Consider the following 13,258-nt stretch of genomic DNA (forward strand, 5'->3'; position numbering starts at 1 on the left):
ATTAGTTTATAACTAAATCGTATAACTAGATACCACATCTCTAATCATTAGATAAAAAAACACAAAAGGATGAGATTGGATGAATTTTGAAAACACGAAATCCACAATAAAAGTGTTTTAGTTCACTTTGTGTTTTCAAATCTATGTTGTGAACTAAATGGCTCTATAGTGAACTAAAATGCTCTTATAGTGAAGTAAAATACTCTTATAGTGTAATAAGCCTAAACCGTTCACTATAATGACATTTTGGTTCACTCTGTGTTTTCAAATCCATATTATGAACTAAAATGCTTTTATAGAAAAATAAAATGCTTTTATATTGAACTTCATGTTTTGGTCTCTAGTTATGCATTTAAATGTATATAGTTACTCTTTGTTTTAAAATGAAGTATAGTTTGTGATGATTTTACAAAAAAATAGAAATGGTTTATATTTACATAATAGCGCTATTTATATTTATTTACAATTTTATTTTAAATTTTAAATTAATTAGAAATAGTATTATCATATGCTTCTACTCTAGTATTCTAAATTCTCCTAAAATAAATGTCTTGTTTAGATATACTATTAAATTGGTTATTATTATACTCCTTATAATGAAAATGAACCACAAAACGGCCAGCAGCCCAAAATAAGATTTGGAAACACAAATACCTTTAATGGGCCTTCAGTTAAAAGTTTAAAGCCCAACTAATGGGCCCAAATAATAACGCAGGCAGATTCAAAATCTTATCATCATCTTCTTCTTCACCACTGACACTTCCTTCCCCACCAAAAAATGGCAGCTTTGAATCTCACATCCTTTTCCAAAACCCTAAACCCTATTTCCAAAACCCTAACCCCCAAAATTTCACTTCCCTCCACACTGTCCGTTTCCTTCCTACCTTGCGCTCGGCCGTACCTAACTAAATCAAGAAATGCCGCTTTGCCGGCCGTGAGAGCTTTGACCGACGGAGAATACTCCGCCAAAAGGAATAGCGGCGGTGAGGAAAGGGAGACGATATTGCTACCGGGATGTGACTACAATCACTGGCTCATCGTCATGGAATTCCCCAAAGACCCTGCTCCCACCAGAGACCAGATGATTGACACTTACCTCAACACTCTCGCTACAGTTCTCGGCAGGTCTCCTTCAGCATAATTACGATGTTTTATTTTGAAAATTTTTGATTTTTTTTGCCCCAGAATAATATATGCTTCTGCTAGTTGATAGTACATTTGAATTGTTGTGAGGTATTTTACAGTACAATAGTAACTAGTATTAGTATCTGAAGTATTGCTTGTAGTTTTGGCTGAAGACTCTAAGGTAATGTTTACTTTGTGTGTGATAAAGCGACTTGATAAATGTAATCCAATCTAATCAACTATTACCTTTGATGGATTGATTAATTTGGTGGTTCTTATGGGAGTAGCTTTTATGGAATCCAAAATGTTGGTATTGTTCCGAAAATAAGAAGGTGGTTGTATTCTGATGTTATGCCTATTGAAGTTGATGAGTAGAGGGTAGAGTGATGCATTCGTATCTCATCGATGTTAAACATCTCACGGTTGATCTAAAATTCTGTGTTTCAGTATGGAAGAAGCAAAGAAGAATATGTATGCCTTTAGTACCACAACTTACACTGGTTTTCAGTGTACTGTATCGGAAGAAACATCTGAGAAATTCAAGGGTATATTGAATGTTGCACTATCTTCCTGTTGTCTTCGATCTCCAAAATGCAGTTTCTGTTTTCACGGACGTTATTCGGGTCCTAATAAGTTGTTTGTTTGTTTATTTTTTCACTTGCTGTAGGCCTACCTGGTGTTTTGTGGGTCTTGCCTGATTCATATATCGATGTTAAGAACAAGGATTATGGAGGTTGGTTGTTCTTTTAATTTCTTTAGTGATCTGACATATAAACAGTACTGTCTGTGTTACATTTGAACATTCTCCATGCGCGCTTGCTGTTTTGATGGTTGTAGGAGATAAGTACGTAAATGGAGAGATCATTCCCTGCCAGTACCCAACTTATCAACCGAAGCAAGCCAGAAGTTCAAAATATAAGAGCAAAGCTTATGTAAGAAAGAGAGATGGCCCTCCTTCGGAACAAAGAAAACCAAGACAAGAAGCAACACCGGAATCTGCTTCCTAATGAACTATGGCGAATATGGTAATTTGGTTGTAACTTTTCCTTTATAATTGATGAGGAAATATACCGTAAAGATCTTTTGCTTCATTAGGCACTCTAAAGTATTCAGTCCTGCTACTGCTAAGTGCTTGGTCTTTCTACCGATCCAATTCTATTCTTGTTTCCTATTGTTCTAGGTTGCAAATTGCTATCTGTGGATGCTGTTCTGTCAATAATAGCTTGGATTGGAGCATAGTTTTCAGTTTTCACAAGATGAGAGCTTGGTTTAAGTTTTTAATCCTTACATTTTGAATCTCAAGCTAGTTATGAGGCTGCGTGCCAGTTTTCAGTATATGTATCCAGCTGTGTTAGGAGTAACTGTGACCAGTGCTATTTAAGTATGTAGTAGAAAAACTTGTCAGTCATGGTTCTATTATTGAACGTCTCATGTTTATTCGCTAATAGCGCTAGTTATTGTATTCATTTCTGGCTTTGGTTATGCACCAGAAATATACTCAGCTTACAGGGGAACCAATACCTCTAATCTGAGAGGTACTGAGTCTGAGTATATAGTATATGCCATAGCATTGATGCAATTCCTTGCTAGAGCATATCTCTTCGCTCGACAAGCAGCTAAAATTCCACTCCAAGGACTCAAGCATGTATAAACTCTCCTGAGCTAACGATCTCTAGGGTGAGTAAGTTGCTTCAAGTATCCACAAAAAGCACAAATCTGCAAGCGTGGTACATTCTTAGTGATACTGATCAAGAATTAGAGATAGATGCAGGATGTTTACGAGTTACGTTTATCCTATGAGGATTAGAAGTTGTAGTAATTCTCCACAAATAACTCCTTGAGGATTGAACAGAGGTAAAATAGCAGTGTCCGACAAGTGCCATGAGGTTAGGACTCGTTCCTTTCTTGGTTAGGGATTCGTCTCTTTCATCTATCAGTTTAAGTTTCTATATTTTATTCATAATTATCGATCCACAGCCATTGCATCCAGCAAGTTTTATCATCCTTCTGCGTGAATTTCTTTCCGTTCAATCTTTTATTATGCCTATGGTGTGATATGTCTCGTATGCCGATATTTTATCGAATGCTTTTGGTGCATCTGCCTTTACTCCAGTCTCCATATCTCTAAGATAGGTTATCCTTACTAGAATGCTAGGTCTGTTATTTATGGAAAATTAGGCAGGAAGGTGTTGTGTCACTATCATGATGTGTACCATTGTTAGAAGTGGGCACATGCACCATCCACCGTTTTTGTTTCTTTTCTAACAAAAACAGTCACCTATGTATAAGCATCACTTGGTTTGTATGAAATCTATTTCCACCTTGATTTCTCTGAAAACTAGGCGATCCATTTTCTGGCCGAATGGAGTTTTACGGCTACAACGGTGATGATCGCTACTGGAGTGCTCCCCACCATGGTTTCGAACCCGTGCCCCACTATCCCTCTCCATGCGATCCCGGTGAGTCTTACTCAACCCCGTTTGACTACTCTGTATCTACTTATCCTGATCCGATTAATTATGCTCCTTCGTCTTACGATTACTACCACTACTCTGTATATCAACAGGAGACGAACTATAGTTGTTACGAACCGCCCCTTCTCTATTCCCAGACCAATTTTACAGTATCACACTCTAATGTGTTGTTCGCTATACCCGAATTCGAAGAGTATGACCCCACTCCCTACGGTGGAGGTTATGATCAGGCCATTACCTACGGCAAGCCTCTTCCTCCTTCCGATCGCATCTGTTACCCTCGCTCGGTCCCCCAACCCGACGCCCTAGATAATTTCTCTTTCGATTCAATCCCTTCGCCCTATGGTAAAGACCAAGACGTTATCCTAACCAACCGTAGCAAACCGGCAGATACCAAACCCGAAACAGGTAAGATTATCGATGATGATGGGAAGGGTAGTGATCCGGTCGATGTGATCCCTATTGTTGAGCAAAGTGATGTGATCCCTTCTGTTGAGGAAAGTGATGTGATCCCTATTGTTGAGTATCCCAATTATGGTTCTCAAATTCCATATGGGTCTGGATTGGAAGGTCTGGATTTGTGTGAGGGTCTGTTTGGTTACTGGCCGTGCTTAGCTAAGAAGGCGCAGGCCGCGCAGCATCAGAGTGGAACTGCTGCCACGTCTGCCCGCGCAGCATCAGAGGAACTGCTGCCACGTCTGCGATCAAGATAGGCGAATCGAGCCGTGGGAGTCAGCCGCGGATTATCTTTTCGGGAGTCCTGTGCCGTATGGTCACGACAATTATCACCAGTCTCTCTACCAGTCCGATCAAATTTCTTGACTTAAATAATTGTTCTTGGTATGATTTTCATGTTATTTCTTGGCTGCAAAATAAACATGTATAGTTGAGTTATTGAATTGGCAAGAAACTGTACTATCCACATTGAGTTATTGAAGAAGCATTGTGCAAAATGCAAATTGGTGGAAGGCAAAATCATGGCATGTTTTTTAATAATCTAATTTTGTTATTCTTGCTTTCTTCTTTGTAAAGGGATGTGTAACCCACCTCTCAACACACTGTAATAATTCCATGGCACACACTTTATTTGCAAAATCCGACAATTTCCTATGCATTGTGGAAATATGCAGCTAGGCCAATCTCAAGAAATGATGGATTATGTACAATTTTCTTCTAAATAAGTATGCAAAATGAAGGTAAAGAATAAATGAAATGATGAACAGTGAGGTCAACATGTGAATAGAATACAATGAGTGTTACATGTACGAAAATGTTACTAGGAAAGATAAAAGTCATAAAGTGAAAGCATGGCTATTTTGAAAAATAATTTTGTATCCATTCTGCCTCTTAATCAATGGATTGAAGACCAAAAAGCAAGTAACTATTGGTACTGCAAATTCTTGCAACAGGAATCTCTGGGAAAGCTATGTCTCTACATAATTTTCTTGTAGGATTAATCATCTCTGAGCCGACTTTGCTTTTATCCATTTAAAATACTGAAATAATTTTCAACTAAAACTTAGCCCAACTCTAATTGTTGGCGGCGCTTTCTGCAATTAGGGTTTGGAATCAATATCAATTTTCTTGGTGAGGGTATTTTGGTCTTCTTACCTTTACTTTTTCACTTTTTTTTTCATTAGTCTCCCCACATTTTAACTTTATACGACTAAGCCTCACTATGTTTGTGAATTGTGGTTAGATATTTCTGTAAAATATGGGTATTTGACTATTTGTTCATATACAACAAACATATTGTTTAGCCTTTTAAAATAAGTATTGAAGAGTAGTGATAAATTTATATAATTGTATATAGAGAATTGTAATAATTTTGTCAATTAGTAGAATTTATCTATTTTAATTGAGTTCTTAAATTTACTTAATTACCCTTCATACTAATCAAAGAAGAGCTAATGATTATTTTTTTAATATAAAAATATTCACCTGTTTTTGGATATTTAATGAGAAAGAAAAAAAGCTAACGAAAAATAAAAAAGGAAAATAACATAAAAATAAATAGATGATGCAAAAAAAATCTTTAATCATTAACCATTATGAATTTATTACTCCATTTTATTATGTACTCCACATTTCAATAAGGAAAATGTTTAATTATTTTTCTTTATATTAAGATAAAATGATTTTATTATTACTACATTAATGATTTATTTAAAAAAATACTATTAACAAAAAAAAAACGAAAGAAGCCATGACAGCATAACTCAAAAGATAAAAGATAAACTAGATATCAAACTAAAATGACAAAATAAAATATATTTGAAAAAAATATATACTACTAAGTAGTACTATGTTAAGTTGTAAAATTATTCTATAATTATAGTAATTGAATCATATACTAGTACGTACGTTAATTAATACTGCCCTAATTAATTTATAATCTAAATCAATAATGTCTTTCTAAAATGATAGTGTTAAAAGTATCCAAAATTATATAATAAGGATAAATTAGTCATGAATTTGCTCCTTATAAATAGAAATAAATTAAATGAATACACTACGATTTGAGATGAATAGGAATAAACGAACAAGAAAGTTCCAAAAGTGGGGACAAGAACCTCGTCATTTCCGTCATCGGACTTGCTCTAAAGAAACGCCAACTTTATCCTGCCCAATTGATGCATCACCATATGATCTTTCCTTTTCTCATGATTTCCTCTTCTGCTACATACACTTCAATATTTATTGTACTAATTTTTTTATAGTATTTGGTGTATTTCATAATCTTCCTGTTTGGTACACTAACCATGTGACAATTCACTAATTAACATTAGTAATTGAAATTCCTGGTTTGTCAATGAAGATATGTAGTACGACATGAATTAAGACATTGCCTCCTCAATACAATAATGACAATCATGTATTGGAGTATAGTATGTCCAACAATTATTGGCTCTTAGGTAGATCTCCTCTGGCAAGAAAATGCATTTTCATCTGTCACCAAAACGCCAGCTTTATTTTAATCACACACACCCAAAAATCACAAACAACATTTTAGTAACAACACAATGCTAATATAGAAAAAAAATTTCATGGCCCCACATTTCACCCCATAATAAATAAATCCTTGCTCTTTCCATTCCATCCTTCCTTTCCATAGCTTTCATATTGCATAACTCACTATGTTGCTGCTGTTGAAAATTCTAATACTCAGTCTCGTCACATTGGCCTCGGCCTCGGCCTCGATTCATGACCTGCTGAGGAGCCGGGGCCTCCCGGCCGGGCTTTTCCCGAAGAATGGGGTGAAGTCGTACGAATTGAGTGAAGATGGATTGCTGCAGGTGTTTTTGGAGAGCCCGTGCATGGCGAGGATGGGGACGAGGATTTGGTTCGAGAGCGTGGTGAGGGCGAACCTCAGCTACGGAGGGTTGATGGGAGTTGAGGGGCTGTCTCAAGAAGAGCTGTTTTTATGGCTTCCGGTGAAGGACATCATCGTGTATGATCCTTCCTCCGGCCTTATCTTGTTCGACATCGGCCTCGCTCATAAGCAGATGTCTCTTTCTCTGTTTGAAGAACCTCCTCTTTGCTATCCCACTTGTAAGATCCACTTTTCTTGTTTTTTATTTTTTTTGTTTTATTTATCTGATTGTTGTCGTTGTTGTTGGGATGCTGGACCGCGGCTTGGGTTTGGAGCCCAGAGATGAATAATGCCTCATTTGTTTGCCTTTGTAGGCACGCAGAGAAGCTGCTCCGTACCCAAAGTCAATGATCGATCTTATCTCCGTTTGGTTAAGGATGAATGAGTCTCTCCTAGTCAACTTCGAGACTGTTTCCTAATATACATCTTTGTAGAATTGTAAAAACATGGATGCTAACTGCAGATTTTTTGAGATGAATGAAGAGATTGTGGCTCTGATTTTGTTCTACATGACTAATTTATTGTATTCTGACAAAATCTTGGTAAGTTTAAGGTTGGCAGAATCATTCAGATTGAAAAATTAGTAAATGGCAACTTCCTAACTGGAATTGTTTGCTATTCACATTATTTTCATGAATAGATTGTTGAATACCTGAAGTGAGATGGAATGAGGAAAGAAGTGAGTTAATTGATGTGGGGCCAGGAAATTTGGTTTTATAATGAAGCTTTTCAACAGACCATTGGCATATGATCTGTTTGAATGATGAAAATGGGGCCCACAAACGGTTGGAGAAAAAGATTAGAGTTTGGTTAGAAATGGAAAATTGAAGAGGAAGATTGTCATCAATCAGTATCTGGGCAAATTTAATGATTAAAGTTGAGAAAAATGAAATGTTTCTGATATCTTGTTGAAAGGCACATTTGCAGATGTTATCTGTCTCTCTCAGTGACATTCATGGTGTTTGGAATCAAACTTATTGATTGACATGTTGAATACGAAGTGAGACCTCGTTGGGATCTTTGTCCGCTTTGGATGGAGCCAAGGCCGCACGGATTTGTTTTTGGGTCACCCCCAAAAAGCCTAGAATTAATTAGGGATGGATAGCACTTATATACTAATCCAACTTCCCTCACTCATCCGATGTGGGATGGGTTTGTACCCAACTGACCTATTCATCTCGTCGTTTGAAGAATTTGAAGTAAGGAAATCGTCTTCAGGTAATTTCTTGTTTGTATCATTGATGGGAATTAGATTCTATCGATGCATTTATACGTTTCACTTGGGGACCATGACCCGTATCAAGTGCAGTCTGTTTGTTTTGGCCTCTTTCGCACAAATACAGAGCCCATAATAACATGAGTAATCTGCTGTAGATTATTGGCCTGAATTTGTAACCAATGTCTAAATTTGAGTATTTTTATTCATGATATTGATGGATTAAAACAAAATTTAGGTTATTGCATATGTTTTTTCTTGCTGTAGAACAGAGTATAGAATCAAATTTAACATAAGAAGTAATAAATCCATGTTACAATTTTGAGTCTGAATATTATAGAATGTACTATGCTCTAGTAAAGACATTTTGCCTGGAAACCATCTCTGTAATAACTGCAAACAAATAAGATTTTGTTCACTTCTTTTACCAGAAAAAATATTGAAGAATACAATGGCCATGTCCAGAATTAGTGTTTAGTATTGGACTTGTTCTGTTTTTCATCACCTCAATCTCAAAATGTGTTTAATTATTGGATGGATTAATGATCAATCAATGCGAATTAATCGCGGTTATAATATCTCTAGATGCTCCTTATGATCTCCAACAAGTATATCTTCATCTGGTCTGCCTCCGGTAATCCACCACGAATTCCCTAAACATTTTCGAACAAATAAAATCAAAATCTCTTCATTTTGTACTTAAGTGTGATAGTTGTACCTGACCGAATGAGGTGAAGAGAACTGCTCCTCTGGAAGTAGTAATGGTGGTGTCAATGAGATCAATCCCGAGCAAGGTAATCGCTTCCATTAGTTTAGTAAGCGCGCCTCTCTTCTTCTGGAACACGATGCGTATCCATAGCTTAGTCCCACAGACATGGTTCACCTCAACCTCAACCTCCACCTGTTAACAAATGATAAGTAAGAGCAATTATAATGTTGATCAATTTGAGATATAGAATGAATACTACTTTTATTCCATGTTTCTTCATCTCTTTCTCGTCGTCAATCTCCTTCAGTTTGATCTTCTCTTCATCGACGCTAGTCTCCTCCAATTCCAGGAGATGGTTGCTTAGTTCTTCCACTGTCATTTTCAGCTCTTCAATGTATGTGATTGCATCAGTGATTATAGTGGATTTAGTCATCTGCACCAACAAACTCGTATTCAGACAGACTAAATCGCAAGTAAGGATTCGTACTGAGAGGTTTTCGATTACTTGCATTGGTGATGTTGGGGACTAAGGCGCGCAGCTCTAGCTGTCTGTCCCCGAGCTTCTTGCGCCTTCTCCTCTCAGCTTCGAGGTTCTTGGATTTGAACCTTTCGTCGCCCTCGTTGCTGGTGTTGTGGCATTCATTGTCCATGCCTCCTCCCCCCATTGCTTTGCCAAATGATGGGAGGGACTTCCTATTTATAAGTGTATTTCACAAGATTAGCACATGACAGAGTCAAGTGGGAATCTTCTTGTTGAAGTTTGTTAGGCTTCCTTTGGTCAACATACACATTTGATTAGTGTCTTTGGGAGTTGAGAGGTTCATTTCTAGCATGAGAGAGAGAAAGAGAGATAAAGGGATTTTTCAGCTTAATGTAAAAATATGTTATATCAGTTCAAAGCCATTAAGAAATTGAGTTTCTGACCCTTTTTAACCGTAATATCATCAAACTACTCGTGGTTGCCTTGTTAATTTATATACATATGGTTGAAAGTAGCATAGTACAATATAGTGTGAGCATAGCTGTCTAAACATGCAGAAGTTACAAGTACATTATTCTCTTGTCAAGTTGTTTTTCTCTCTACTTTTCAGTGTCAGTTATGTTTGTTACACTGGAAGCCTCCTCATATCTAATTACTACATTATTTTTCTAGAATTATGTTCAGAGCATTATATGTACAAGTGATGGTTTGGATATTAATTATGCACAAAAGACAAGATGTTATAAGTGTTGAATTCCACAATTTAGTTGCTAAGAGATTAGAGTGATATAGTACTAAATGTGAAGGTCACAAGTTCACAGATACAATTTCATGTTTTTGAAGACAAGGGTACTCTGATTGGAGCTAATTGGCCCAACCTATTTGACAACTCAATCTGTGACTTTCAGCAAAAGATGTGTTAATTAGTTGGTTTGACTCACACTACTCTCTGAGTGTTATTTATAGTTAATGCATTCATCTCCATCTTTATTGCATCTCTATAGTGCTTTGACTTCAAAACATGTTCTAATGCTTGTAGAATTTTTTCTCATTCATAAAGAGCATGTATGCTTGATCACATTCCATATGAAAGGCTTAAACCAAGTTATCATTTCAAATGCAATATTATTTCTTAAAAGTTAGGTTAAGTAGTGAAAGGTTGTAATGACTCAGTTTTTTCAAGTTTTTCGTTGAGCCTATAAATAAGCGTAGGCTTTGCAAGAAAGAAACACACCACATTCGCACTTCTACATTTAGCAACGCTTGCCTCTCAAAGTTTACAATAGTTTGCATCATACGCATTCACCACTTATTTTCTTTAATAGCACTGTGTGCTCAATTCTCAAAACTCTATCAAGTTAATCAATGCCCAGTGAATTTGAGATGTTTCTATATAAAAAATAGGGTGTCTTTTTTTTTTTTTTATCATTAGTGACAATATGTCAATATGAGTGATGATCAGTCAAGGTGTAATTTGTCCTATGCAAAGAGGATTTCCTTTCCCTAACTTAACCCAAACTATTACATATAGTCTAAAACACCCTTGTAGGGTTTGGAGATTCTGGTTTAAAAAAAAATTAAACAAGGGCTTCTTGGGTAACTATACCATAAGTTTAGGAACTAATAATGCGATTTTTTTTCTAAGGATTAAGGAACTAATAATGCGATTATTTTTTTTTTCTAAGGATAGCTTGTGTGCTATTGGCGGATCCAGGAATCAATCACCATGGGCAGTGACAAAGCAAGAATTTTAATCCTAGAGGGCCCAATTACTGTTAAAATTTGTTGAGTTGTTTTAGTGACAAAGCAATAATTTTAATCCTAGAGGGCCCAATAATAGAGAGCTGCACACAAGAGATGGATACTGAAATAAAATTTAGAGACATTATAATAAATAATGATAATTTTTAATGCAATTAAAGATGTTAATTTTTTTAAATATACTACTAATGCTTAAAAATCATCCTCATTCTTGGTTTTTCAACTAAAATTAATTTAACCTCAATTTAGAAATTAATTTAACCTCAATTTAGGGATGCTTTCTTTTTCGTCCTACTCCCTCCGTCCGGGAATATGTGTCTCATTTTTTTCCGACACGGGTTTTAAGAAATGTTAAAAAAAGTGGGCGGAAGAAAATTAGTGAAATATATATGAGTCTCACTTGTATATATTAGTTTTAAATGATATGTGAGTGGAATGAGGTGGTGAATGTGAGGCATTTTCACCATTTATGGTAATTATGAAATGAGACTCCTATTTGCGAACGGACTAAAATAGAAAAACGAGACTCCTATTCGCGGATGGAGGAAGTACTCCCTCCTCTTCTCTATATTATTCTCTCTCTTACTTTATTTTTTCTCCACTTTAACTATTTATTATTATTTTTCCAAAATGAGTGCAAAAAATGAAACGTCTCTATTAACACGGAACGAAGGGAGTATAAATTATGGTCATTTTTCAAAATTTCCAACAAAATAATTCGTCTCAATTTTTGTTTTCATTATAAAAAAATACTATCTCGTCTCGCTGTAGTTGAGTTATACCATAGTTAAGTCATTTCTTTTTTAGAAAATAACATATACATCTTTATTACTTTATCCTCTCTTTATCTCTATACTTTATTTTCTCTCAACTTAACTTAACTCATTTAACAAGGACAGACTAATAAAGAGATAGTTCATACTTTTCAGGAACGAAGGAAATAGTTTACACTTTTCAAGGACGGAGAGAACAGTATTTAATTTATTTAATGTGCCATAGAAATAGTGTTCGATGATTCTTCCAACGACATTGAAATAAAGAAAAAGATTGTTAAGTGGATGCTATGTTTTTGAACCCCACATCATAAATTTGTTTTTCCAATCTACTTGACTAAATAATGTAAGTGCTATTATTTGAAAATGAAACTCACTGCAAGGAATAGTTTTAGAAGAAAACGTTTGCATCGTGTATCTCTAATATATTAGTACTCCATTATGTTTCAATTTTCATTATTAATGAAACGTGTTTTTTATATATCATTAAAAATAATACATTTCCTAAAGTATAAATCACCTTATTTCTATTTTTTTTCTCTTTTACTTTGTTCTTTCTTTACTTAACTTGTAAAACAACACTATATAAAATTTTTGTTTAAAACCAAATATTTCATATTTAAGCGTGATTCTGTTTCTTCCTTTTTTTTTCTCGTTACTTATTCAAATGATTATCGTTACGTTCACATGTGAATATATGTTCACATTTCTTAAATTTGTCGCAATGTCTTTATACAGTTGATGTAATGTATATATATTTTGAGCATTTAACAAGTTAATGAAATATGGGAGCTTAATATTATTTCTAATCTTCATTCTAATAATTTTATGTCATTCCTTGTGTGCTGCAATTGAAAACAATGCTCTAAAGTAAATATATTTCTCTTTGCTACTAGAGAAAATGTCTACAAGTAGTCCGCTCGATATATCTCAGTATAGTCTTTTAGCCATAAGTCATACTTTGTACCTTTCTATCGATTCATTTGATCTTCGTTTAATGGTGAAGACACCTTGACATCCAACTAGTCCATTTCCCTGAAATTTTGTCACATTTTTCCATTTCCGTCCGTCCCACAAAATTTGTCGCATTTCACTTTTTAGCATTTTTGGTAGTGGACTTCACATTCCACTAACTTATTCCCACTCACATTTTATTTTAAAACTAATACTTTAAAAGTAGGATCCACATGCTACCAACTTTTTCAACCCACTTTCTATTACATTTTTTAAAACCTGTGCCTGGTCAAACTGTGACAAAATTTGAGGGACGGATGGAGTATCTTTTTATTTAATAAACTACACATATTTTTCATAATTCTCTCTGCCGGAAAGAAATGTATCCACTA

At 35.3% G+C, this 13,258-nt stretch overlaps 4 protein-coding genes across 6 annotated transcripts; 3 read left to right on the forward strand and 1 right to left on the reverse strand.

Annotated features, from left to right (window-relative positions):
• The first annotated feature begins 759 nt into the window (after positions 1 to 759).
• Positions 760 to 2,570, forward strand: LOC121775339 (DAG protein, chloroplastic-like). The gene is made up of 5 exons (XM_042172418.1): positions 760 to 1,125; positions 1,573 to 1,670; positions 1,793 to 1,858; positions 1,963 to 2,150; positions 2,306 to 2,570. The coding sequence occupies exons 1-4, from the start codon at positions 779 to 781 to the stop codon at positions 2,130 to 2,132; spliced, it is 681 nt and encodes a 226-aa protein (XP_042028352.1). The 5' UTR covers positions 760 to 778; the 3' UTR covers positions 2,133 to 2,150; positions 2,306 to 2,570.
• Positions 2,571 to 2,669: 99 nt separating this feature from the next.
• LOC121775338 lies at positions 2,670 to 4,574 on the forward strand. 3 transcript variants are annotated; one of them, XM_042172415.1, is made up of 2 exons: positions 2,670 to 2,802; positions 2,891 to 4,574. In XM_042172415.1, the coding sequence occupies exon 2, from the start codon at positions 3,488 to 3,490 to the stop codon at positions 4,310 to 4,312; it is 825 nt and encodes a 274-aa protein (XP_042028349.1). In that variant the 5' UTR covers positions 2,670 to 2,802; positions 2,891 to 3,487; the 3' UTR covers positions 4,313 to 4,574. The 3 variants fall into 3 exon arrangements, with proteins under 3 accessions (XP_042028349.1, XP_042028351.1, XP_042028350.1); XM_042172417.1 differs by having other exon boundaries at positions 2,709 to 3,584; positions 3,692 to 4,574; XM_042172416.1 differs by having other exon boundaries at positions 2,709 to 2,802; positions 2,897 to 4,574.
• A 2,049-nt stretch (positions 4,575 to 6,623) lies between these two features.
• On the forward strand, positions 6,624 to 7,480 carry LOC121773699. Its single transcript, XM_042170607.1, has 2 exons — positions 6,624 to 7,151; positions 7,287 to 7,480. The coding sequence occupies exons 1-2, from the start codon at positions 6,737 to 6,739 to the stop codon at positions 7,355 to 7,357; spliced, it is 486 nt and encodes a 161-aa protein (XP_042026541.1). The 5' UTR covers positions 6,624 to 6,736; the 3' UTR covers positions 7,358 to 7,480.
• A 994-nt stretch (positions 7,481 to 8,474) lies between these two features.
• LOC121773698 (transcription factor DYT1-like) lies at positions 8,475 to 9,652 on the reverse strand. The gene is made up of 4 exons (XM_042170606.1): positions 9,407 to 9,652; positions 9,157 to 9,330; positions 8,907 to 9,089; positions 8,475 to 8,841 (listed from the first exon to the last, which is right to left on the reverse strand). Exons 1-4 carry the CDS (start codon positions 9,560 to 9,562, stop codon positions 8,770 to 8,772), a joined length of 585 nt encoding a protein of 194 aa, XP_042026540.1. The 5' UTR covers positions 9,563 to 9,652; the 3' UTR covers positions 8,475 to 8,769.
• Between the last annotated feature and the right edge of the window lie 3,606 nt (positions 9,653 to 13,258).

The sequence above is a fragment of the Salvia splendens genome, chromosome 17 (assembly GCF_004379255.2).
Source record: "Salvia splendens isolate huo1 chromosome 17, SspV2, whole genome shotgun sequence".
Taxonomy (NCBI): domain Eukaryota; kingdom Viridiplantae; phylum Streptophyta; class Magnoliopsida; order Lamiales; family Lamiaceae; genus Salvia; species Salvia splendens.

Excerpts from the sequence above, each read along its gene's own strand:
- LOC121773698 (XM_042170606.1), bottom strand. The coding sequence starts at position 9,562 with ATGGGGGGAGGAGGCATGGACAATGAATGCCACAACACCAGCAACGAG. Across the intron at positions 9,331-9,406 it reads TAGTCCCCAACATCACCAAT|ATGACTAAATCCACTATAAT; the intron begins GCAAGTAATCGA and ends TTGTTGGTGCAG. Across the intron at positions 8,842-8,906 it reads TCTTCACCTCATTCGGTCAG|GGAATTCGTGGTGGATTACC; the intron begins GTACAACTATCA and ends GAAAATGTTTAG.
- LOC121775339 (XM_042172418.1), top strand. The coding sequence starts at position 779 with ATGGCAGCTTTGAATCTCACATCCTTTTCCAAAACCCTAAACCCTATT. Across the intron at positions 1,126-1,572 it reads CTCGCTACAGTTCTCGGCAG|TATGGAAGAAGCAAAGAAGA; the intron begins GTCTCCTTCAGC and ends TCTGTGTTTCAG. Across the intron at positions 1,671-1,792 it reads AACATCTGAGAAATTCAAGG|GCCTACCTGGTGTTTTGTGG; the intron begins GTATATTGAATG and ends CACTTGCTGTAG.
- LOC121775338 (XM_042172415.1), top strand. The coding sequence starts at position 3,488 with ATGGAGTTTTACGGCTACAACGGTGATGATCGCTACTGGAGTGCTCCC.
- LOC121773699 (XM_042170607.1), top strand. The coding sequence starts at position 6,737 with ATGTTGCTGCTGTTGAAAATTCTAATACTCAGTCTCGTCACATTGGCC. Across the intron at positions 7,152-7,286 it reads TCCTCTTTGCTATCCCACTT|GCACGCAGAGAAGCTGCTCC; the intron begins GTAAGATCCACT and ends TTGCCTTTGTAG.